Source organism: Tarenaya hassleriana, unplaced genomic scaffold, assembly GCF_000463585.1.
Source record: "Tarenaya hassleriana unplaced genomic scaffold, ASM46358v1 Cleome12, whole genome shotgun sequence".
Lineage (NCBI taxonomy): Eukaryota > Viridiplantae > Streptophyta > Magnoliopsida > Brassicales > Cleomaceae > Tarenaya > Tarenaya hassleriana.
The window spans coordinates 3,424,448-3,448,670 of NW_010962392.1; the positions used below are offsets into that span (position 1 = coordinate 3,424,448).

A 24,223-nucleotide genomic window follows, 5' to 3' on the forward strand; every position below is an offset into this window, starting at 1 on the left:
CATGTCACGTGCTTCGTCGCTCCCCATGTCCGAGATTTTGAATGCATATTGAAATATATATATATTGGTCGAAGATAATACGATTGATTACGATAGGATATATAATTTTAGAAAACCCTGGTTTGTTTAAATTTAAATCAAAATAGAGACAGATATCATAAAACTTTCAAAACACATAAATTCCGAATTTATAATATAAACACGTCTGGTTTCAAAATATATTGATGAAGTATATGTGTTTGAAAGTTTTATAAATTTTCGAAATATATTTGTCATGTTCCAATGGATTCAAGTAAATATGTAAACGACTAGAAAGTCATACGCCAAATTGTTAAAACTAAATGTTTTATTTAAAAATCAACAATAATAATAATTTAAATGTTTTTTATGGAATTTTCAGTTTGGTTAACATCTTACAATAAAATATTTAATTAGGGTCATTTCGTATTCTCTTCCAAGTTCATAGATTTCGTTGATCGGCACCGCAAAATCCGTTCACCGGAGCGCCGTAGATGAACACGTGTCGGGTCGGAAGGTTGATTCGAATCTCCGCCCCCAACTCTGCCGTCCGCCGATTCGTTCCCTCGGCTGGAGTTTCCGCCGGTAACCTTAGATTCTCTTCTTTCTCCGATGGTACGGACGCCGGGAGCTTGGCTTATCGCCACGCGCGTGTGTTCAAGAAACCCATATCTATGAAGTTTAGATCTGGGCTGTTCAACTCCGTGAGCCTTGTGGGTTTCGTGGATCGTCCGATTCGAGTCCTCGATACCGAACCCGACAGGTTCGGCGTTTTCACATTGCTCAGAGTGAAAGACCCTCGTGATCAGAATCTCAGTTTTAGGTCAGGTTTGTTCAATTTTCGATCTCTGTTCGATTATGTAATCTCCGGTTTATGCAGCATGAGCTGAATCGTGAATCGTTGCGTTAGGGTTCGTGGGGTTTGGTAATTTGGTGAAGGGATTCGATTCTCATGCTGTCTAGTGACAGCGTCATTGAAATTTGACTTGTATTTGAATCTTCACATGTATCTCTCTTGTGGAATATTAATCTTTTACCATTTTGATCGGAGATCGAATTATGAAATTGTTGTCTTGCCAATGTGTGTGATTCGAACGCCTGCTCTGTTATTGACATTAGGACCATGAAAGTCTTGAAATTCCTACTGCATGAAGTTGACTGGTTTGATGATTGATGTTAATGGCAATTGAATTTGACATTGATTACAACCGGTGTTACGAAGAATTCATGCGTGCGACCCTAAATAAACTTGGGATTAACACGATGTTGTTGTTGTATTGATAAGTTTGGATGCCTATGGATGTATTTATAAAAGCTAATCTTAGTGAATTTTGCTATGATGCCTTGACAGGATATTTCTTCACATGTGGGATGGGTTAGCAAAGAAGTGCATTGCACATGTGAAGCCAAACGACCTCATATATGTGTCAGGTCGGCTGGTTTCTCATAGCATGAGCGGCTTCTATTACCAGGTATCTTTTCCCGAGTTATGTCTCTACTCTCTCGGGTCTCATGAATGTTTCTAGTTGTGTTGGTTTAGAGAAATTATGCGGGGGTCGTTTAAGGTGGTTTGTACACGTAAAACGTAGACCGATAAACGTTCCGGTTAGAAATGTAGAGAGGATAGGAATGGGAGTAAGGAGGAGAGGGAAGGGTAGACCTATATTGGCGTTAGCAATGACTTAGAGTTGTTGCAAATCTCAGAAGATTTAATCCAAAATCGAAATGAGTGGAAACGAAAAATTCATGTGGTTGACCCCAAATAAACATGGGATTGAGACGAGGTTGATGTATCATCTGTCCTTCGATAGATAATAGATTTCCGTTTCAGAGACCTCTACCTTACACTTTGGTAAGGATATGTTATACTGTTAGTAATGAGCAACTTCATGTGTTTTGCCGTATGGTATGCATTTCTTGTCATTAGAATTATCTTCATGTCTGATGTCACTGTCTCGTTCCTCTGTAACTTGATTGCAGGTGAAAGTGAATGAATTGAATTATGTTGTTCCAACCAGTCAGGATCCAGATTTTCAGACATCTGGAGAATCAAAACCAGAAACAGGTTCCACATTCTATCCATCATTCCCTGTAATATTGCTAGTGAACATGATGAAGCTCATTTCTGTCTGATGAGATTGTCACCATATTCCCACAAGAATTTTAATCCGGTTTCTGTTTCCAGATGATGGGAACTCATTAGATGCTGCGGAACGAACCGAGAATCGTCTTTACTTGTGGCAAGTGCTATTCGCAAACCCGTACGAGTGGTGGGATAACAGGAGGAGCAAGAAAAACCCGAGGCAGCCGGATTTTAAGCACAAAGATACAGGCGAAGCGCTTTGGTTGAATCCAGACGATCCCCCGTGGGTTAGAAGACAGCTTCAATTGCTCGATCGAAGAACGGCTGCTAAGAACGTCGATGGCCAGCAAGAAAGACATCATTCTCGTCTTTTCGAATGGATCTACGACGAATAGAGTTTGATGCATCATCTCTTTGCAGATTCTTAGGCAACTTGCAGTGTAGGTTCTTTGCTGTTTCTTGTGATCCCTTTTAAACCAAACCTTATTTTGTGTTAAATTAAACTTTCGAATACTCACAAAGCAGTAATCTGCATGAGTTTCTAACTACATTTCATTGACAAGCAGTGTACAATTAAACTCTTATATTATATATTCACATATGTATTTTTTTATACTTCCATCTATTTTAGGAAGTAAAAATTAAAATAAACTATACAGTGGAATAGAATAATTAGATAATTCAATAACATTTTTAGAAATATATCCATGTATGATTGGAAAGAGAAATCTAAAAATATTAAATATAAATAAAAATAAAATTGAATTTTTTAAGAAAAACTTTTAAAAAATTTCAAATTTACAATTCGATAGAAAACTAATTCATGAAATTGCAGATGTTCTTATTTATTTCTAAACTTGAAAAATTAGACACGATAATTTCTAAGCTTGCTTAGAAGTATCATAATCGTCTTAACAATAATTTTGACTAAAATAATATGTTTAACAATCCTGCGTGGCGCGTGAATTGTCAAGACAGATAAGACTTGTATGCCATATATGCAGAACTGGGTTTAACAGACACGATTTGACAAAATCGGTTCGTAATAGTGAAAATTCCGCTTCACCGGAAGATCTGGGATAACGATGAAGATCGGAATAATTACTATCACTATCGGTTCTCGAACTCTAGTCTCTAGATCCAAATCGACAGCATCTCCACCGAAATAGGAGTATTTGGCGTCAAAATAACAGTTATCGGGGATAAATCTCTTTCATTCTAGATTTTTCGGTGAGAACGACATCGTTCAAGAAAGAGACGCGACGACCAGAAACGACATCGATGAACTAAAAAAGGTAGAAACTAGATCAGATATAATTTGCTCATAATGAGCAAACCCAAAATCTTTGTAAATATAACCAATCACACCTATATACACATACCTATATATGTATCTATTTTTGTAATACCCGGAAATACCCTCCAAATTGTTAATTTTAGTGAACTGAAATTTGACAATTCATATACTACGTAGAATTGTTCAACACATTATTTTAGTCAAATTTATGGTAAAGATGATTATGATACTCTTAAACAAGTTTAAAAATGATTGTGTCCAATTTTTTAAGTTCGGGAATAAATAGACACACCTACAAGTTTATAAATTAGTTTTCCATCATATTGTAAGTTTAAAAATTTTAGGGTTTTTTTCTAATTTTTTAATACTTGTATTTTAACTATAAAATCTACTATTGAATATTTTTTTTCAGAATCTATGCATATGTTTTGCCAAATGTCAACAATTCGTGTTTTAACTTTAAGAACTACTATTATAGAATTTTCAGAATTCTATCTATTTGTTTTAGGAAATGGAAACAACTCGTGTTTTAACTATAAGAGCTAACATTACAGAGTTTACACAATTCTATCCATCAATTTTAAGAAATAAACACAACTGTGTTTTAAAGATAAATACTACCATTTTTAATTTTTATTATAAAATTTTATCCATCTATTTTAGGAAATAAAATAAAAAAAGTTGTGGAAATACTATATAAAACCCATAACTAAATACAACTATATTTTACAGATTATTTTTTTTTTTCAAAATTTTATCCATCTATTTTAGGAAATAGAATAAAAAAGTTATCAAGCGGATGCACTATATAAAACTCATAACAAACATCGTTAGTAGCATTCTTTCAATAAAGTGAATTTATTTACACGATATAAGCTAATACAATATCTCAAAAACAATCATATAGCAATTGTTCCTTACCAAGAAGATTAATTAAACATCACAAGACGGAGGATCCAACCATCTGGTAAGTCTCCGATTCACTTGCAGGAATTTCCACCTTTCCTAGAGAACACAACCATCCACAGGAAAAACAAAACAAAAAGCAGATAAGAACGAACTCCTTGAACCCAAACTCACATGCAACACATAAACATGCCAAGTACAGGAAAGAAAGATCCACCCGTTATTCAAATGACTGCCGTTACGGAGGGCAAGATCCTACTGCGAAAACCAAACAACTATGGCCGAGAATCCACAAATTTCTTATCCAATCCTCCATCATATATCATATCTACAATAATCTCCGTGGTTGATGCATCCGCAGAGAACCCACAGCTACGCATTTCGCGTACAAGCTCGACACCCATAGATGTATATCCATTTATGAGATGACCCCGAATCAACGCATTGTATGTGCGATCATTTGGAAAACAACCAGCCTCTTTCATATCTCTAAATAGATTTCCGGCTTCATCAAGTAAACCTTTTCTACAAAGTCCAGAAATCATTGCAGTATATGTTTTCACATTTGGCTCCACCCCTCTATCAAATAGCCCATTAAACAATCGCAATGCGTCCTCAACCTTGTCATCCATACACAAGCCATGAATGATTATAGTATGTGCGATTATATCAAGATTCATCCCACTCTTTTCCATCTTATTGTATAAACTCAATGCCTTTTCTAAATTTCCATTCTTACATAGTCCATCAAGCAGAACATTGAAAGTGATAAGATCTGGATGAGGACCATGACCCTGCGTCTCTAGAAAATGTTTTCGGGCAGCATCAAGGTTGCCTACTCGACAAAACCATTGGATGAGAGTGTTGTAAGTATGTGTATCAGCAACAACTCCTCTTTGAGACATCTCACTAAAGAGTTTCATACCGTCGTCGACCCTACTGGACTTGCAAAATCCATCTATGAGAGTGTTAAAAGTCACCACGTTTGGAGAACATCCCTTGGTTGCCATAAAATCAAACATTTTTTTCGCCTCATCAAGACGATTCTGCATGCAAAATCCTTTTATCAACGAATTATATGTGAAAGTATTCGGAACCAACCCTGTCTGAACCATTTGCTCGTAAAGTTTACTGGCTTCTAGAAACTTTCCCTCTTTAACAAAATTATCAATTAATCTGGTGAAAGTGACAACTTCAGGGATGATTTTCCTTTTGATCATATCATTCAATGATCGTGCGACATCACCCCATCTACCATAACTACAAAGACCATTTACCAAAGTGTTGTAGGTAACAATATTTGGCGTAACTCCTCGATCATCCATCTTTCTAAACAGATTAATCGCATCATCTATAAGTCCGCCTTTACAAAGACAATCTATAATCGTATTATAAACTACGACATTGATCTCAACATGCCTTTCCTCCATCTTGGTGATCAAATTTAAAGCTAGAGCGGAATCTCCCAACTTGCAAATGCCATTCACAATAGCACCATAAGTGAATACATTGGGTTGATAGCCTTTCTCTGACATCTGATCAACTAAAGTGAAAGCCTTGCGGATTCTACCTTGGAGACAAAGTCCGTTGACAACAGTGGTACATGTTACAACGTTAGGAGTATATCCATCTTCTACCATTCGTTCAACTAAGCTTAATGCCGCAGAAAGCTTACCCTCCAGACATAATCCATTGATGAGGGTGGTGAATGTGACAACATTTGGCTCGTAACCCATTTTTATGATTTTCCCCAAAACCGAAAATCCCAAACCCACTTGACGTGAGCGGCAGAAACAGTTGATAAGAATATTCAAACTGTAGTTGCTATGTGAAATCCCGTGCAATTCCATCCTCTTGCAAAGAGAAATAACGATATCGTACCGTTTCATTTTGGCAATTGCACTTAGTAATTTATTGAAATCAACGATGGAAGGGAGGGGACGAGATCGAACCATTTGGTCGAATACATCAACAACATCTTTCACATTACTATAAGGGACAGAACTGCTGAATCTCGGACGGAGATAGAGACAAGAGGAGAGATGAGAATGAACAAAACCTGAAGTAGAAGCAGAAGCCATCCTCCGCATCATCGCCGACATCTGAGTTTCGACACTAGGACAGGACAGATTCAGGAAACAGAAAACGAGGCAAGAGAGATGTGCAATTCTGGTTTGCCCTCCCCTATGATGAGCCCTAGACAAACGAAATGGGCCGACGACATCATAATCTACTTAAGGGCCCATATCTCTCTGCATGTATATGCATATTATATATATATATATATATATATATATATATATATCCGTATATATTTATGTATATATACATACATACCTATATATAAACATGTGATAATTATAGAGGTCAACCACAGGACGCACGTGCGCGGAGGACGAACGATGGCCCGAACAATTTGAGAAGAAAAAAAAAACATTATTAAATTTAAAAAGAATCTCGGACGGAGATAGAGACAAGAGGAGAGATGAGAATGAACAAAACCTGAAGTAGAAGCAGAAGCCATCCTCCGCATCATCGCCGACATCTGAGTTTCGACACTAGGACAGGACAGATTCAGGAAACAGAAAACGAGGCAAGAGAGATGTGCAATTCTGGTTTGCCCTCCCCTATGATGAGCCCTAGACAAACGAAATGGGCCGACGACATCATAATCTACTTAAGGGCCCATATCTCTCTGCATGTATATGCATATTATATATATATATATATATATATATATATATATATCCGTATTTACGTGCTTGGAGAAGAGTCATCATGTGACACATCCCTTGAAAAGCTCGGAGCGTTTAAACACCAAGGCCTTGGGTTTTGTTTAAATTTGAAAAAAAAAACATGCGATAGACAATTTATCATGCATCAAATTATAACCATTTTTCACCACAAAATAAATATATTAGTTTATCTCTTTTATCATGACCATAGTTGTTGTCACTTTGCTTTGGTAAATTTGTCTTCCAAGAAGTTTATTTTTATATAATTCGAAAGTACACCGAATCTTTGTTCCGACTAGATGGAGAAATCCATGTGAATGAGAATTCGAACAGATTACGAAGGAATTTTACTACTTTCCTTACCTGTTGAGCTATATAATCTTAGATTTTTCCAAAAAAATTTGGTAAAACTAGCAAATTCGGATAAAACCAAAGGAATTTTTCGAATGGACCTTCATTAATTTTAATGTTTTGTTCGGTAAGAAGAAATGATAATAATGTAACTATTTTGTTCTTCTTCCCCTGTGATCCACATGAAATAGTAAGCACATTAGTCTCTTCTGTCATGGTCGAAGTCCAAAGCTTGTGGTTTGTGATAAGCTTAACGGCGGTCCGTTTTCACGATTCCTTACAAAGCTTTTCATGCACTAAAAAAGGATGGGGAAAAAAACCCTCTGAAAAGCTTCGTTTTAGATCATTACAAAGCAAAACCTCAACAAAGAGGAAAACAGAGTTCATTCATCTTCCGAGCAAGACACGTTAAAGGCCAACCGTGGAACTTTATCCAATTTCATCGATCAGATCACTCCACCGCGTTGGGTCCATTGTTTTTTCTCCCAATCCTACACTGCCTAAACTTAGTATTTCCGTAAACCCGAAATTCCGAATGTTCATACATGAGAAGCACACGAGGACGAGGGTGAAAACAATGTCTTCAACTCATTGTACCGATTGAGATCGAAGCCATGAATCTCCATGAGCTTCTTTTGTTTCACCCCAAACCGCCGTCGGAAAAATCCTTCGAAGGAGGGCTCTGTGGAGGTCCTGAGGAAAAAGACGTACCCAAGTAAGAAATGGATGGACGCGACGAAGAAGCATATGGGCTCCATCACGTCCCAGCTCAGTTCCCAGAACGTCAGACGCATGAATCCTACGGTTTGTGCCGCCAGGAGGCCCAATCCGCAGTATAATTCCATCTGCACTCTCCCTCGGGCTTTCGAATCGATCATGTTCTTCGTTTTCTCGAGCTGGATTAGCTCCTCTTTCCTTGGATCGTTGGGGAGAGTTGATGTTTGGTTGATCAATGCTTCCATGGACTTGGCCATCTAAAAGAACGAAGAAAGAAGAATGATTCGGAGGAATTTTTAATTTTACAAATAACATTTGATATTCTTGGGTTTGAATCTTGTTTTTGAATTTTAATTATACGAAAATACGGTGATGAAAAATAGAATACCTGCTCTGGTCGGAGAAACACGAGGTCTCCTAAAACGATGACGTTTCCTGAATCGTCCAAGGACTTGGCCAATTCTAATCCCTGTTCGTCGCTCCCACAGCCCTGGCTACAGATTTGAACAAACTCCCAATACGTTACAGAGCTCTTCGGAATCTCCCTCAGCCTCGCCTTCATCTTCTCCACCTGATACATCCTCAACAGCTTCTTCGTCTCACTCACCGTCAGTCCACTACCGCTCACGGTGTCTCCGGTCTCCGGAATCTCATTTTCCGACGACATCGACGGCGGAGGCGGAGGAGGCAGAGTCAAGGCTTCGATCTGCCGTCGGATCCGGTTTCTGTCGGAGTCGAGACCCGTGAGTCTCTCCCTCAGTCGCTCACCCACAGGAAGAGAGAGAAAATCCGAGACATTCGCCGCCACAGGACGGTGGAGGAACCGCCGGAGAAATCCTCTGCTCTGGCCATTTTCCGGCGATGTCAGGTGCTCTCGTTGGATCTTCGATTTCGCCGGCGAGAAATGCTCTGGAGTCGCCAGCGAAGATCCGGCAGATCTGTAACCGTCGATGATACGCTTTGTGAGGGTCCTGCGAAGCGCCATTGACAGAGACAGAGAGAATCTCTTGGAGAGAGAGAGAGAGAAGATTCTTTTGATTCTCAATGAATTGGCTTTGAATTTTATCCCAGCCGTTGAGTCTTTATATATAGTCTCCCAAATCTAAGGGAGCCAAGATGAATTTCCTTTTTTTATATATTGATATTCTTTTTTTTTAAATGATTAACAGTTTTTTTTAGGAGAATCTCAACTCATTTGGCATGGAGCAGAGAATCTTAGACACTTGTTGTTAATCACCAAAAAAGATTCCTCTCTGTAATAAATATAATTATTACGTTTTTATTCACTTTTCCATTTCGGTATTTTAATACACTATTATCGATGCAAATTAAATGCGTGTTTTGTTCCTTTCAATCTGTGGAAATTCACCAATAGTTCGTAAAAGCAAAAGGCTTACTATAACATGAGAAATGGCGGGTTGAATTGAACCTATGACCATCTTTACCATCTCTAATAATCTTAAATTTTAATTTTTTTTATTTGTATGGTAAATTTTCATAATGTACACATCAAACTCGGTGTAATTTTATATCGATAATATAAGCAAAGAATCTTCTCAGAATATCACAATTTTTTTGCTGATCGGATTGTATCTATTTAATCGTATCGATGTTTCTTTAATTTACTCATCAACGATGAATTTACAATAAAATAAAATAAATTAGAGATCGCTAAGGTGGTAAATCAAATATAGGCATTTATTACAAAAAGACAAGAACCCGATGCTAATGGAGTCTAGGTGATCTAAAGAAATAAATGACAAACATGCCAAATACTCTATAATTATTTCCTCCGTTTCTCTTTCGATTTAGATTTTTCCTCTATTATATATATATATATAATATATATATATATAAAGTCATATTTACCTTTGTAATCGTTAATATTATATGATGAAGTTGAATATTTTTAATTAAAGATAAAATTAAACTTTTTTTTAACAAATTTACCTAAAACATCGAAAATAACATCTATTAAGTAATAAAAAAGATTCAACGATATCTATTGGAAACAGAACGAGTAATTCTTTTATGAAAAATAGGAAAAAATGTTATTGGTATGATTGTGAATATGTTATTTTAATTTGTACATTTCCAAATAAATATAAAAATAGAAAAGGAAATATTGTAGAAGTTGCCAATTGGCAAAAAATGATAGGCACAAAAATTAGTAAATCAAAGAGAGAGGTTGGTGAGGCCATTGGCTGGTTTCCCCGTTGGATACGAGTTCGATCCAATATTTAAATTTTAAAATTACACGGATCAAAACGATTTGTAGAGTTTAATCACATGTCAATGACAAGAGAATAGTTTTTTTTTTAAAAAAAATCTATATATTTTTAAATTTAAAATTGTTGAACTTGTGGTGAAGGTGAAAACTTAGGGTAATTAAACATTTATCCAAATACTAAAAAAAAATACAAAATCCTCTAAAACATTCTATAAGCATAGCATTATGGGAATGGACCACCGAATAGTAGTCTTGGAAACGCAAGTCTAATCGAAGAGATACAGACGTACGTATCGAAACATTTCAAAGAAGAGAGGGACATGCAACCAACTCCACTTGTAAAGCCACATATATTGGATGGAGAAAAGAAAAGGTTGATGACAACATGATTCACAAGTAAATAGATACAAGTTTCGAATTAGGCTTGATTCACGTTTTTGTTGTTGTTGTTATTAAAGAAAATAGCCAAAAAAAATCACAAAACTTTCAGAAAAATTTCAATATAAAAACATGAACTTTATATAATTTCTATACAGAATCTTGAACTTTATTAGTCTTGATATGTTTTCATAAAATTCATAAGATTATGATTTTTTATGAAACTTGAAAAATCTGTAAAGTTAGTTAATATTTTGGAATATAACAAAAATTTATAAAATTTATGATTTTATATAGAAATTACAAAATTCATGTTTTTATAGAAATTCGTGGGTTTTTTTTTAACTCTTGTCCCTTAGTATTATTATTGATAATAAAGACATAATGTTTTTTTTTACAATTTATAAGATATTAATATGAGAAAAAAAACTCAGGCCGAATAATAAATATATCAGCATATAAGTTCTAAATTATGTTAATTTCTACAATTTTAATTCTTCGCCGCAAATTTATACGTGAAAACAATGTAAAATTGAAAGATTTCAAATCACAATGGCAAAATTTATTTCATGAACAAATTTTGCATCTTCAAACTTCAACTATGGGAATTCGAGAGACGATATGCGATAACGCAGATGGAAAGAGCAATCATCGGCAAAAACTCTATTATTATTGTCTTTGTCTATGAAGTGGGCATCCCCAAAAATATTTTGAGGGGCTATGGTTTGGTTATCCTATTATACAAATTTTCAAGATAATTTTTAAAAACTTGTAAGCTAGATAAAAACATTGAGAATCCTCAAAATTCGCAATTGATCCGGTTTTAATCACACACTATGAATTAATGATATTGTGCTGTGGCTTGTATTATTTGCAACTATATGTGGGAGAATCTAATTAGGATTGATATTGGAACAAAAGAAACCGAAAAAAAAATCGATATCTTATAAATATCACGAGATCAAGTTAAAGATGCAGAACTTAAAACAAATCATGTATAGAAGTTTATTTCTATGTAGAGTTTGTTTTTTATAACGGATGGAACTACCACAAACTCTTCGTATGCAGAGTAAATCCAATATTCTCACGCAATAGCTTACAAATCACGTAAAATAGATATACCAGTAGAAATTGACCAACTCAGAGAAAACTCATGATCTGAAGGGTTGAACTCATGACCTATGGGACAGATGATACCCCTAACCAGACTCTACAACCAGAGTTACAACCGTTCGTCCTCCGCAAAATTGGGTAAAACTTGTTTCGTTAGTCTTTTATGTTTAAAATTTTGCCTCTAATGGAAAATAAATGCATTGCAAAAGAACATAACTTGAATCACCACCTTTATGTTGTTATAATCATAATGAAAATCTATTTTAAATGCACCCTTTCTACAGGGTACTCAAAACGATATCTCGCTCTCTTTTTTTTTTTAAAAATCTTATCAGGGGGTAGTTTTTTTATTTAAAAAAAACATACATCAGAATGTTTATTTCTTTTGCCCGAACATCCTTGTGCTTCTATGAATTGAAACATGGAAGGAATCAAATATCATCAGAAAAAAATTCTAGTAAAATACATTTAATAATTTCTTTAAATAAGCATTTCGATTTTAGTTACGATTTTTTTATTCAAATATGTAACAATGGACACTTTTTTCAGCGAGTTGGATCGTTCTTTCGGCAGCAAGGTGACGGTTCTCCGACCTTCGCCAGTAACGATATATTCTAATAATTTATTAATAATTTTTATATACAATAATTTATTAATAAATTTTTTTAAAGAAAAAAGCATGGGCAGCATTCCAATATATATATATGTATATATATGCGCGTTAGAGTATAAAATGTAGAGTCCGTGGCATGCATTGCAAAAAATGTAACACAAATCCACTACCTTATATTATAATCCATATTTATTTAGTTAGGGATACTGGACGTGGAGGAATGGAACTGCGAATTGGCCTCAGAATCAGTACCACGCTTCTTAATTAATTTTTAATTTTTATTCGTATTAATGGGAAACTTAACGGGAAAAAAGATAATGGATTCATATGTAAGGATACTTACGTAAGCAAGTTGAAACCCGTGAAATTATAATAATTTTAAAAGACGGATAAATCAAATTCAAAATATATCGCACTGAACTATAAACGTTGTGGAATACTAATAATCTTTAAAATTATTAAAGAATATAATTATCGTGAAAACTAAATCTTAAATTAAAATATGTATTTAATATATAATTAAAAATAATATTTTGAAACAAAACTATTTTACTAATCTACAAAACCTATTTTATAAAATAAATGAAAAATGTCATTTTATCATTTTGTATTTCCATTTTAGATTATGATCTTGGCAATTTTTTCTTTAAATTTAGATATTTAAAATTGTATGATGATAATATTAATATTAGATTAGATTCTTATGCCGCCTATCCGGAACGAATATATGCATTTCTAAAATCTCACAAGAATTTCAACTCCCAAATCATTAAATCACACAAGAATCTACAGAAATTTATTCTTGGAATATTCTTTTTTATAATTTTTAAACAAGATTTATTCATTTTGTGCCAAGAGATGGATTTTTATTTACATAGTTGGTCGTGAACTGTAAGAGAATAAAGAATAAATAAGTGAAGAGTACCAACAAGTTGACAAATTTATATGCTAGTGAATGTGTGTGTGTATATATATATTGTATGAAAAATAAATACATATTACCCGGATACGAAAAATCAAATAATAATTGTTATTATATGGAAGGAAGTTCAATTATTTTAACCTTTATTATATTATAATTACATTTTTATTTTGAACTTTTTATGTATGAGAAATCCAAAGTTGAATAACTCAACAAAACTTTGTGATAAAAACACATAGATTCGATATATTTTTTATAATGAAATTAAGATGATTAATATAAATGTAACATTTGTAATTCTTAAAAAGATTCAATATGCAAGGAAATCAAATAGGGGTTTGTAATCTGTATTCTAAATGAATTTTAAAGTAGATAAATTTTTATTACATCGAGAATGATATCGTCATTGTTTTATATACAAATGTTTATAATTTATACAAACTCCATTACCATTATAGTAATAAGATTTTTTAAAATAAAATAAAAAATTTGATATATAACTTGAAAATATTTGTTTCCTATTCGTAATTTCTTATTAAGTGAATCAACTACTTTACAAGATGCATGCTCATCTTAGAAGAATTTTTTCCACCGACCCCTCGAACTTATATTATGCAAGCAAATGTAAGTGGGAAATCTAGTACTCCCATTTCAATTTTCCACGTGGATAATGGGACCAAACCCACAATGTCTTGTCATGTTTTATTGGTTGCCTTAATGTGCTACATAACATTCACTAGGCATATCGGTTCGTCACTCTTCCCATAAATTAGGGGTTTCTCTATTTATTTTTTTTACAATTTAAAAATTTATGGTGTATTTGGTCTAATTATTTCTCTAAGAATATTAAAAAAATTCATGTGAATATACCTTTTCAAATGACCATTCGAATTTAGATTGAAAAAGAGTTTTATCCTAGTTTTTACCGTTGACTCATCCAATCTTGGATAATTAGAGTTTTTTCATTTCATAATGAATATATAATTCATTATATTCGAAAATATTATTAAGAAAAAAACCCGCATATCGTATTTCCTTATATCTTTAATTATATGCCTCCATGTTGTTTTTATTCTTGAAAGATAAACAAAATGATTTATTCTATCTATGTCTACTTAGAGAATATATTGTTATTTATGAATAAAAATTCGGATTTGATGTGATTCATTTCTCTTAATATAAAGCTGAAAACTAGTATGGTACAATATATTGACAAAAAAAAATATTCTCACCACTTATGTTGCATATCTTTTTTATACCATTCATTGTAAAACACACAGTCTAACCGGACCGACGTATCGCTAGTGCAAAGAACCTCACTAACAATTATCACAATATATATATATACACACATATATATATATATATATTGGATAATTCAATTGATGAAACGGCAGCGTTTAGCTTGTATTCCGCTCCAAATTTAATTTTTTTTAGAATTAGACTAGATTTCTATCTAAATACCTAATTAAAATACCCAATTAAAAAAACACAGAAACACGTTTGATTTTATTTTTGGATATTAAATAAATGAAATAGTAAAGTCAACTGAGAGAAAAAAAAAATCCTCTCTGTCCCTTAGTTCGCATTAGGTAAAATCCCAGAACTACCCCTTGAGCGGAAACGCGATAAATCATTAACTAAATTAACTAACAATCAATTGAACACCTCAAGAATTTCATGGAGTTTTGGGTTTAAAATATGTAAAGGAATAATATTCGTAATAAAGGCTACTCTATTAGGTTAATTATCAAATACATTTTTCTTTGGTATTTGGAATTTTTTAAGTAATTCAAATAAAAAAAATAAAATCTACCAAAAAATAATTATAAATTTAAATACGAAAAAATATAAACACATATTAGATATATGCATATATATATAGATGGAAAGTTTTTTTTATTTAAATTTATAAATAGAATCTTACATCGCGATAAGTGATGTTATAATTTATTTAGTGTTTTCTGTATTGATTGTAAATATGAATCTGATTACATAAATAAAAAATAAAACAGCAAAATTTGAGCTAAGAAAACACACAAATTAAAAGGAAAAATAAAAAAGAAAGGAAATTGGAAAATATTTATGCATGTTGTAATCGGATTCATCAATGGTTGCTGTTTAATCTCGTTTTGATACATATAATATTTATGCATGTTGTTTTTTGAAAAACATTTAGACATGGGAAATACAATTAACTCCTAAATTTGAATATTCGGATTTTTTTTTGTGTACAAATATCTATCTTAAACAATATTAAAAATGTATAATCAAGAAAAAATAATAATGGATTTAATGGAATATGTGTATTCCTTTGCAGCAGACTTTTTAAAAATGTGTGATCCGACTAGACAATTCAATATGCAGGGATTCAACTTTCAAGCATCATTCCTTTTTTTTAATTATTATTATTATTGATTTTATTAAATAGTTGCTTTGGATTTACGTCCACTAAACCCTTTGGAAAGCCTCAAATCACACATGGAACCACATTTAACTACTCCAAAGAATCGATTAGTTTATTGCTTATCCGAATTCCAAATTTTAATCTAATAACGTCAAATTAAATGTGACGATCTTATATTATGAAATGATATATGATTTAATTTCTCATTCCGTATAAAAAAAATAAAAAATCGTTTAACGGTTTGATCCTTTTTTTTTTTTTAACCAGGTGTCCTGGATCAAGAACTAAACTAATTTCGAGGTTAGAAGCAAACTATATAATCAGAATATATGCTCTCCTCTTCATTCTAAATTCATGATCAATGATATGTAACATTTAAGTATATAAATCGTGAATGCTGAATAAAACTTCAATCATATAAAAAATATATAATATATTCAATGTAAATGTCTCAGTACATTTGATTTTTGAGTATTAATTAGCTAAATTTCAAAAGTATTAAAATTAACTCATTCGTAAATGATATATTTGTTAACTTATATTAATATAAATTTTATAGTGTCCAACATAATAAACGGTCACTGGAATTGCTCGGCATGCACCAATCACTATGTATTGCTTATGAGCTAATCATAATTCGCACCACATTATTAATCAAGCTTAACATTATAATATTTATATGCCTAAAAAATAATTGCAAAAACTCGAATTAGCAAGTCTGATCATACTTAAGAGAATAATATAAAATAGCAAATGAAATCTGATTCAGACCAATACGTCACACTTTATAACAATTATATTTATTTATTCCGGATTTGTTTTCCTTTTGGCTGTCAATTTCGCTTTCACATATACCATATAGATATTACATTTTTCTATGAGTGAAATAATTGATGAACAATTGGAATGCTATTCTTTTTTTTTCTCTGACATAAGAAACAATTAGCAATATTTAAATTATTTGTTGTTGACAACATTATAGTTATTCCTTTACTTGTATATATATAAGTATGTATGCTTTGACACGTGACATGACTGATATGAGTGCTAAGGGCTTACTTGATCATCAAGTTAACCTCTCCGTTCCATTAGGGTTAACAAAACACTTGCCCCTTCTCCTATTACGACGTTTTTTTAATTGTTTTTGTTCTTAATTTTAGAATCTTGTAGATATTCTGATAAGAGAACATTTTATTTCTGAATGCACAAAAAAAGTTATAAAAAATCACAAGTAAAAAAAAAATCCAAATTTCTGAACAAAGACGTTTTAATGGAAATCAATATAAAACTTTCAATTTCCAACTTCAATTTCGTGGAAAATAATGACCATGGATTCAATTCATTTATCGACAAAGAACAAGAAGACAGCGCAAAATATAAATTCGTAAAAACTTGACTATAATCTTAATAATAATTCTATATAGGGGAAAAACCTTAAAAATTCTTAAACTTGTATTTTGGAATAATATTAATTCATAAATTTGTAGAGGTGCCTATTAATTTCTAAATTTGTAAAATTGAACATATTAAATCCTGAACTTGTTAAACGGTTCCATAATCGTCCATAGCGTTATTTGGTAAAAAAAAATGAGTTGAGCGATCCGATATTGCGCGTGACGTGGCGAACCAACTCAGAAAATTACCGCCACGTCGGATCGATCAACTCGTTTTTTTACTAAATAACGTTATGGACGATTATACAATCATTTAACAAGTTCAGAATTTAACGTGTTCAATTTTGCAAGTTTGATAATTAATAGGCACCTCTACAAGTTTAGAAAATAATATTATTTCAAATTACAAATTCATGAATTTTTAAGGTTTTTCTCCTTTTATATAATATCTAAACTTGACTAATTCAACTAGTAAAAAAGAGAATAAAATTTCTTTCTAATTCATGTCGAGTCTCGATTTAGCGAGAAATATTTACCTGAATTTTTCTTATTTTCTGAGAGATGTAATTGGTTCGAAAATCTAGCAAATTTTCGGATTAAAAAAAAAAACTCTATATAATAACACATACCCATACCAAAATGAGCCTTGTTTTGATACGCCAAATTCAAGCATATGAATGCGAAGATTTTCCATAAAGATTATCACATTATTAAAAAAAAATATCATGTTTCTGTACGATGCCTATTGCTAAGTAGAAAGAGGTAATAGTTTTATTTTTCTTTGTTAAGATTACGAAAACCGAATGTAAATCAACGGTCATTATTCAATCATCTTTATCTTTGTCATTTAAAAAAAACACGTGTAAATCATAGATCCATACATATACGGATTTTATAAAACCGAATAATATGATTTTTTTTAATCCGATCCATTTTTTTTTTCTTAAACTGAAATGACCATTGCCAACCCAATAAACTCCATAAATAAATCTAATTGGATTTAAGAAATAAAAGCTTGGATACATATTTCCCATAAACATGAGGCCCAGCGGGACATCTTCTGATTTTTTTTTTTTGGATCGTCATTAGCCCATTTAAGCTTCTGATTTTGGGCTTTCTTCCTCCCATTAACAACACATCTAATTTCGTTCTAGGGTTAGGGCGCATAGCAGAATTTCAATCTCCCTGTGCTCTATTCCTTTTTCCGAATCTCCCTTTTATTTCCTTCTGAAACTGAAGATGCCGCCGATGGCTCGGAGAGTGGTTGCTGTTACATTGCCCGTTGCATCAGTTTTCATTCGTACGGACAGAGGTATTCTCTACATAGTTTTCCGATGTTCCTCTGTCTCGTTTTGTCGGAGGTTGGCTTATTCCTCTGTTAGAGACTCCGACAGTTCGTACAGAGAAAGATTGAGGTTTGGGTTAGCTAATGTCGATGAGGCTGTTACTTTGTTCCGTCAGATGGTTCAGTCTCGGCCCTCCCTTCAATTATCGATTTCAGTAAGTTATTGAGTGCAGTGGCCAAGATGAAACGGTACGATATCGTGGTTTCACTTTGCAATAGAATGGATTTGATCGGGGTTCCACATAATCACTACACCTTGAGCATTCTGATCAACTGTTTCTGTCGCTCTGGACAAGTACTCTTAGGATTTTCGGTTTTGGGCAAAATCATGAAGTTGGGTTATGAGCCTGATGTTGTCACATTCAATACCCTAATCAATGGATTCTGCATTAGAGGTAAAATTTCCACTGCGATGGGTTTGATGGAACGAATGGTGGATGTCGGATATAAACCTAACGTCGTAACATTTACCACTATCGTCAATGGACTTTGTCTTGAGGGTAGAATCCATGAGGCAGTAACTTTGATTGATCGAATGGTAGACAAAGGTTGTCAACCCAATGTAGTTAACCTCAGGGCATTTGCAAGTTAGGAGATTCTTCTTTAGCTTTGAATTTGATCAAGAAGATAGAGGAAAGGTGCATTGAGGTCAACGTCAAAATTTATGGTACGATTATCGATTGTCTTTGCAAAGATGGTAAAATAGATGATGCACTTAGCATTTTCAATAAGATGGATGATCAAGGAGTTGCTCCAGATGTTGTTACCTGTAGTGCTTTGCTAAACGGCCTTTGTCGTTTCGGTAGATGGAACGATGGCACACGATTATGGAAAGATATGATCAGAAGGAAAATCAGGCCGGATATTGTTACTTTCAATGGATTCATCGATAGTTTTATTAAAGAGAGAAAGTTTCTAGGGGCTAAGGAACTATATGAGAAGATGATCCAAAGAGGTTTGGTTCCAGATATCGTTACTTATACTTTGTTGATTGATGGGTTTTGCATGCATAATCGCCTTGATGAGGCGAGACAAATGTTCGATTCCATGGTTACCATGGGATGCTTTCCAAACGTCATGTCGTTTGGTGCTCTCATAAATGGGTACTGCAAATCCGGCAAAAGTTGATGAAGGTAAGAAGCTCTTAACCGAGATGTATGAAAGAGGATTGGTAGCTAATACACGTGTTTACAACACTCTCATCCATGGATTTTGTTGAGGGGAAAACCTTGATGCTGCCCATAAGCTTTTGCTAGAGGTGCGATGCGGTGGTCCTTGTCCTTATAGAGAAATACAGCCTAACTCAGAATGGCAAAAATATCAGTCTTATCTGACAAAAGGAAGACATAAACACAAAAGCTTCAAGCCTGGTGATGTGTGTGTGCTTGCTTTGTAAGAGAAAGAGACAGCAAATGTAAGAGAATGGTGCAATCTGCAAAGAAATATAAGCCGACTTGTGGTGATGATGTGTAACAATGAGCATCTCTCACTCTGTTTTTTTTTCCCAACTTACATTGATGATGATGATGACGATGGTGAAACACAGACATGTACACATTTCTGTGTCCTTGGGGGATGAACCCTAATGATCCATTTCTCTGTGTCCCCATCATATAACAATGACAGTTCATTTTTCAGTGACTTACAACGTTTTGCTTGATGGTCTATGTAAAAATGGAAAACTAGAAGAGGCATTGGAATTATATGATGAGATGGAAAAGAGTGGGATGGACCTCGATGTAGTTACACATGCTATTATCATTGATGACTTGTGTAAGGCTGAGAGAGTTGATGAGACATTGCTGTTGTTTAATAGGCTTTCCGGTAAAGGGGTGGAACAGAATGTTGTGGTGTATACTATAATGATATCCGGACTTTGTGGAAAAGGTTTACTCGGTGTTCAGAGATATGAGAGAGGGTGGTTGTTTGCCGAATGGCACTTATAATGCAATCATCCGGGGTCATCTTAGACATGGTTCTACATCGAGCTGATGCGAGAAATGCGAAGGTGTGAGTTTTCTGCTGATGCATCAACCATTGGTATGGTAATAAATATGTTATTCGACGGTAGATTGGAGAACGGGTTTATGGATCTTCTTTCTTAGTGGTTGGATGCTCACCTTATACTCTGTCGTAGCAACCAGCAGAGGTGAAGTACTCTATCCTTTATTCAGGGTTGTTGTTTCCTTCTTGCGTTTTGTATTTAAAGCATCAGTTTGTTTTAAGAATGCGTAAAAGTTTCAAAGGTCGCTTGTAATGTCAGTGGTACATTCTCCTAATTGAACCAACAAATCAGTTCATGCATACAATCCAGACTTTTTGTTATAATTATTTGAATCAAAACTCTTTATATTGAATATTGCAACTGAAGTATAAATATGGCTAAACTATTTATGATGATGATGATGATGATGATGATGATGATGATGATGATGATGATGATGATGATGATGATAATAATAATAATGTGTTCAAGGAGTTCTTCTTCTTCTTCTTCTTCATGTTTTCTGCGTTATGATCCCAAATCTTAAATCCAAACCAAATAAGGAATAGAGTAATTTGTTTATCAGAATTTGCAGTAGCAATTACATGTTAGTACAGCAATGGTAATAAACTTACAACAATGTCACCATTGATTAGATTGTCAAGATTTGCAGAATAATATGATATCTTATTCATAACCTATAAATAAATGAGAATTTCAAACTAAGTAAATACAAATATCTATAAATATTTCTAAATATCTATTTTTCAGATTTGATAAAATATCCCATATATCTCGTAATAATTTTATTGTCTATCGAATGTTTCAATGTTTTTTTCAAACACGTAAATACGGAAATATATACGTATATATACGGAGAGAGAGAGAGAGATGGGCCCTCACCTGGATGTCGTCGGCCCATTTTCGTTTTCTAGGGTCAGAAGAGGCAAAGCAGAATTGCATCTCTCCCTCCCTTCCCTCATTTTCTGTTTCCTGAGTCTGTCTTAGTGTCCAAACTCAGATGTCGGCGATGGCTCGGAGAGTAGCTTCTGCTTCTACTTCAGGTTTTGTTCATTCTCATCTCTCCTCTTGTCTCTTTCGCCGTCCGAGATTCAGCAGTTCTGTCTCTTATAGTAATGTGAAAGATGCTGTTGATGTATTCGACCAGATGGTTCGATCTCGTCCCCTCCCTTCCATTGTCGATTTCAATAAATTACTAAGTGCAATTGCCAAAATGAAACGGTACGATATCGTGATTTCTCTTTGCAAGAGGATGGAATTGCACGGGATTTCACATGACAACTACAGTTTAAGTATTCTTATCAACTGTTTCTGCCGCTCTAGTCAAGTGGGTTTGGGATTTTCGGTTTTGGGGAAAATCATGAAAATGGGTTACGATCCCGATGTTGTCACATTTAACACCCTCATCAATGGATTATGTATGGATGGTAAGCTTTCCACAGCATTAAGCTTAGCTGAACGAATGGTAAAAGATGGTTATACTCCAGACGTTGTAACATGTAATACTGTTGTCAACGGACTTTGTCTCCAAGGTAGAATCCGCGAGGCAGTCACTTTAGTTGATCAGATGTCAGAGAAAGGCTATCAACCCGATGTATTCACTTATGGTGCTGTTGTGAAGGGCATTTGCAAGTTGGGAGATTCCGCTCTAGCTTTAAATTTGCTTGCCAAGGTGGAGGAAAGGCATGTTCAGGTCAATGTCGTAGTTTATAATACGGTTATAGATTGTCTTTGCAAATGTGGACATATAGATGATGCGATTAACCTTTTCAGAAAGATGGATGATCGAGAAGTTGTGCCAAATGTTGTTACGTACAACACTTTGGTAAATGGTCTTTGTTGTTATGGTAGATGGGTTGATGCCGCACGATTTTTGAATGAGATGATCAAAAGGAAAATCACCCCAAATGTTGTCACGTTCACCGGATTAATCGATAATTTTATTAAAGAGGGGAAGTTTCTAGAAGCCAGAGATGTTTACGAGCAGATGGTCCAGAGAGATTTGGTTCCGAATACTATCACTTATACTTCGTTGATTGATGGACTTTGTATGCAGAATCGCCTTGATGAGGCAAAAAAAATGTTTGATTTTATGGCTACCAAGGGATGTTCTCCAAATGCAGTGACTTTTAACGTTCTCATAAATGGATACTGTAAGTCTGGTAGGGTTGACGAGGGTATGAAACTCTTTAGTGAGATGTTTCGAAGAGGAGTTGTTGCTGATACATGTACTTATAATTCACTCATCCAAGGGTTTTGTCGAGCAGGCAACATTTGTGCTGCCCAAAAGCTTTTCTTAGAGATTCAGTGTCATGGTCAATATCCTGATCTTGTAACTTTCAAAGTCCTGCTTGATGGGCTATGCAAGAATGGAAAGCTAGAAGAGGCGTTGATATTGTACAATAAGATGGAGAAGAGTGAGATGAACCTCGATATAACCGCACATAATATAATCATTCATGGTTTGTGTATGAATGGCAAGGTTGAGGATGCATTGCGATTGTTTATTGGGCTTTTTGATAGAGGGGTGGAACCAGATGTGAAAACATATACTACAATGATTTCTGGATTTTGTAGAAAAAGTTTACTTGATGAAGCCGAAAAGCTATTTAGAGAAATGAAAAAGGCTGGTTGTTTGCCAAATGATCGCACATACAATGCGTTGATTCAGGGTCATCTCAGAAATGGATGTACATCTACGGGTGTCGAGCTTGTACGTGAAATGTGTAGCTGTGGGTTCTCTGCGGATGCATCGACCACGGAGATTATTGTAGATATGATACACAATGGAAGATTGGATAAGAAGTTTATGGATTCTCGTCCATAGTTGTTTGGTCGTCGCAGTAGGATCTTGCTTTCTGACTGCTGCAGTCGTTTGAATAACAGGTGGGTCTTTCTTTCTTGTACTTGGCATATTTATGTGTTGCATGTCAGTTTGGGTTCCAGGAATTCGTTCTTATCTGCTTTTCGTTTTTTTTCCTGTGGATGGTTTGTTCTTTAGGAATGGTGGAAATTCCTGCAAGTGAATTGGAGACTTACCAGATGTTTGGATCCTTCTTCTGGTGATGTTTTGTTAATCTTCTTGGTAAGGAACAATTGCTATCCTTATTACTATATGATGTTTTTTTTTGGATAATTTATAAGTTCACCCAACCTTTGACCAAACTAGGAACTTTGCTCCCTTCCTCACATTTGAGCTAACCAATCTTGAATCCAAACCCATGTTTTTGAATGAACTAATGGAGATAGTTGTGTGTGTGGAGATAGATTGAAACGGTGGATGAGCTGATGGAGAGGGAGACGAGGTAATCACTGCCGGAGGAGAGAGGAAGAAGGAATTGTCGTTGGCGGCGGCAGACTGAGGAGTTCCTGCAGAAACCAGACAAGGTCGGCGCCATTCTCCATGCTCTCTCCCGTTTCCCCTCTCTTTATGTATCTCTTACTGTGTATGTGTGATCAAATCAAGGGATTCAAGAAATGAGAGATGAGAGAGATGCTCGAAGAATTTTTTTATGGCTGATGAATTTGATACAGCTTCAAGGACATAATCGGTTAAATTTGGAGTTTAATCTGTTTAACACCTTAGTATATATAATCGGTTTTAATTAAATGGTTTAATAACCTATATTACATTTAAATTGATGACTTGGAAAAAATATATTCAAATTCATCCAAAATCATTCAAAACATTTATACATATATATATATA

At 34.2% G+C, this 24,223-nt stretch overlaps 5 protein-coding genes across 7 annotated transcripts; 3 read left to right on the forward strand and 2 right to left on the reverse strand.

Annotated features, from left to right (window-relative positions):
* The first annotated feature begins 422 nt into the window (after positions 1-422).
* Positions 423-2,698, forward strand: LOC104806883 (protein OSB1, mitochondrial). The gene is made up of 4 exons (XM_010531975.2): positions 423-841; positions 1,370-1,490; positions 1,999-2,083; positions 2,204-2,698. Exons 1-4 carry the CDS (start codon positions 513-515, stop codon positions 2,494-2,496), a joined length of 828 nt encoding a protein of 275 aa, XP_010530277.1. The 5' UTR covers positions 423-512; the 3' UTR covers positions 2,497-2,698.
* Positions 2,699-4,178: 1,480 nt separating this feature from the next.
* On the reverse strand, positions 4,179-6,925 carry LOC104806884 (pentatricopeptide repeat-containing protein At1g63330-like). Of its 2 annotated transcripts, none has more exons than XM_010531976.1 (2): positions 6,772-6,925; positions 4,179-6,328 (listed from the first exon to the last, which is right to left on the reverse strand). In XM_010531976.1, exons 1-2 carry the CDS (start codon positions 6,847-6,849, stop codon positions 4,580-4,582), a joined length of 1,827 nt encoding a protein of 608 aa, XP_010530278.1. In that variant the 5' UTR covers positions 6,850-6,925; the 3' UTR covers positions 4,179-4,579. The 2 variants fall into 2 exon arrangements, with proteins under 2 accessions (XP_010530278.1, XP_010530280.1); XM_010531978.1 differs by having other exon boundaries at positions 4,179-6,317; positions 6,761-6,925.
* A 772-nt stretch (positions 6,926-7,697) lies between these two features.
* Positions 7,698-9,167, reverse strand: LOC104806885 (calcium uniporter protein 4, mitochondrial). The gene is made up of 2 exons (XM_010531979.2): positions 8,496-9,167; positions 7,698-8,364 (listed from the first exon to the last, which is right to left on the reverse strand). The coding sequence occupies exons 1-2, from the start codon at positions 9,090-9,092 to the stop codon at positions 7,930-7,932; spliced, it is 1,032 nt and encodes a 343-aa protein (XP_010530281.1). The 5' UTR covers positions 9,093-9,167; the 3' UTR covers positions 7,698-7,929.
* A 9,236-nt stretch (positions 9,168-18,403) lies between these two features.
* On the forward strand, positions 18,404-19,637 carry LOC104807037 (pentatricopeptide repeat-containing protein At1g63400-like). Its single transcript, XM_010532148.1, has 2 exons — positions 18,404-18,664; positions 19,086-19,637. Exons 1-2 carry the CDS (start codon positions 18,404-18,406, stop codon positions 19,635-19,637), a joined length of 813 nt encoding a protein of 270 aa, XP_010530450.1.
* Positions 19,638-21,471: 1,834 nt separating this feature from the next.
* On the forward strand, positions 21,472-24,083 carry LOC104806886 (pentatricopeptide repeat-containing protein At1g12300, mitochondrial-like). 2 transcript variants are annotated; one of them, XM_010531981.2, is made up of 4 exons: positions 21,484-21,557; positions 21,662-23,400; positions 23,516-23,599; positions 23,782-24,083. In XM_010531981.2, the coding sequence occupies exon 2, from the start codon at positions 21,662-21,664 to the stop codon at positions 23,339-23,341; it is 1,680 nt and encodes a 559-aa protein (XP_010530283.1). In that variant the 5' UTR covers positions 21,484-21,557; the 3' UTR covers positions 23,342-23,400; positions 23,516-23,599; positions 23,782-24,083. The 2 variants fall into 2 exon arrangements, with proteins under 2 accessions (XP_010530282.1, XP_010530283.1); XM_010531980.2 differs by having other exon boundaries at positions 21,472-23,400.
* Positions 24,084-24,223: the final 140 nt, after the last annotated feature.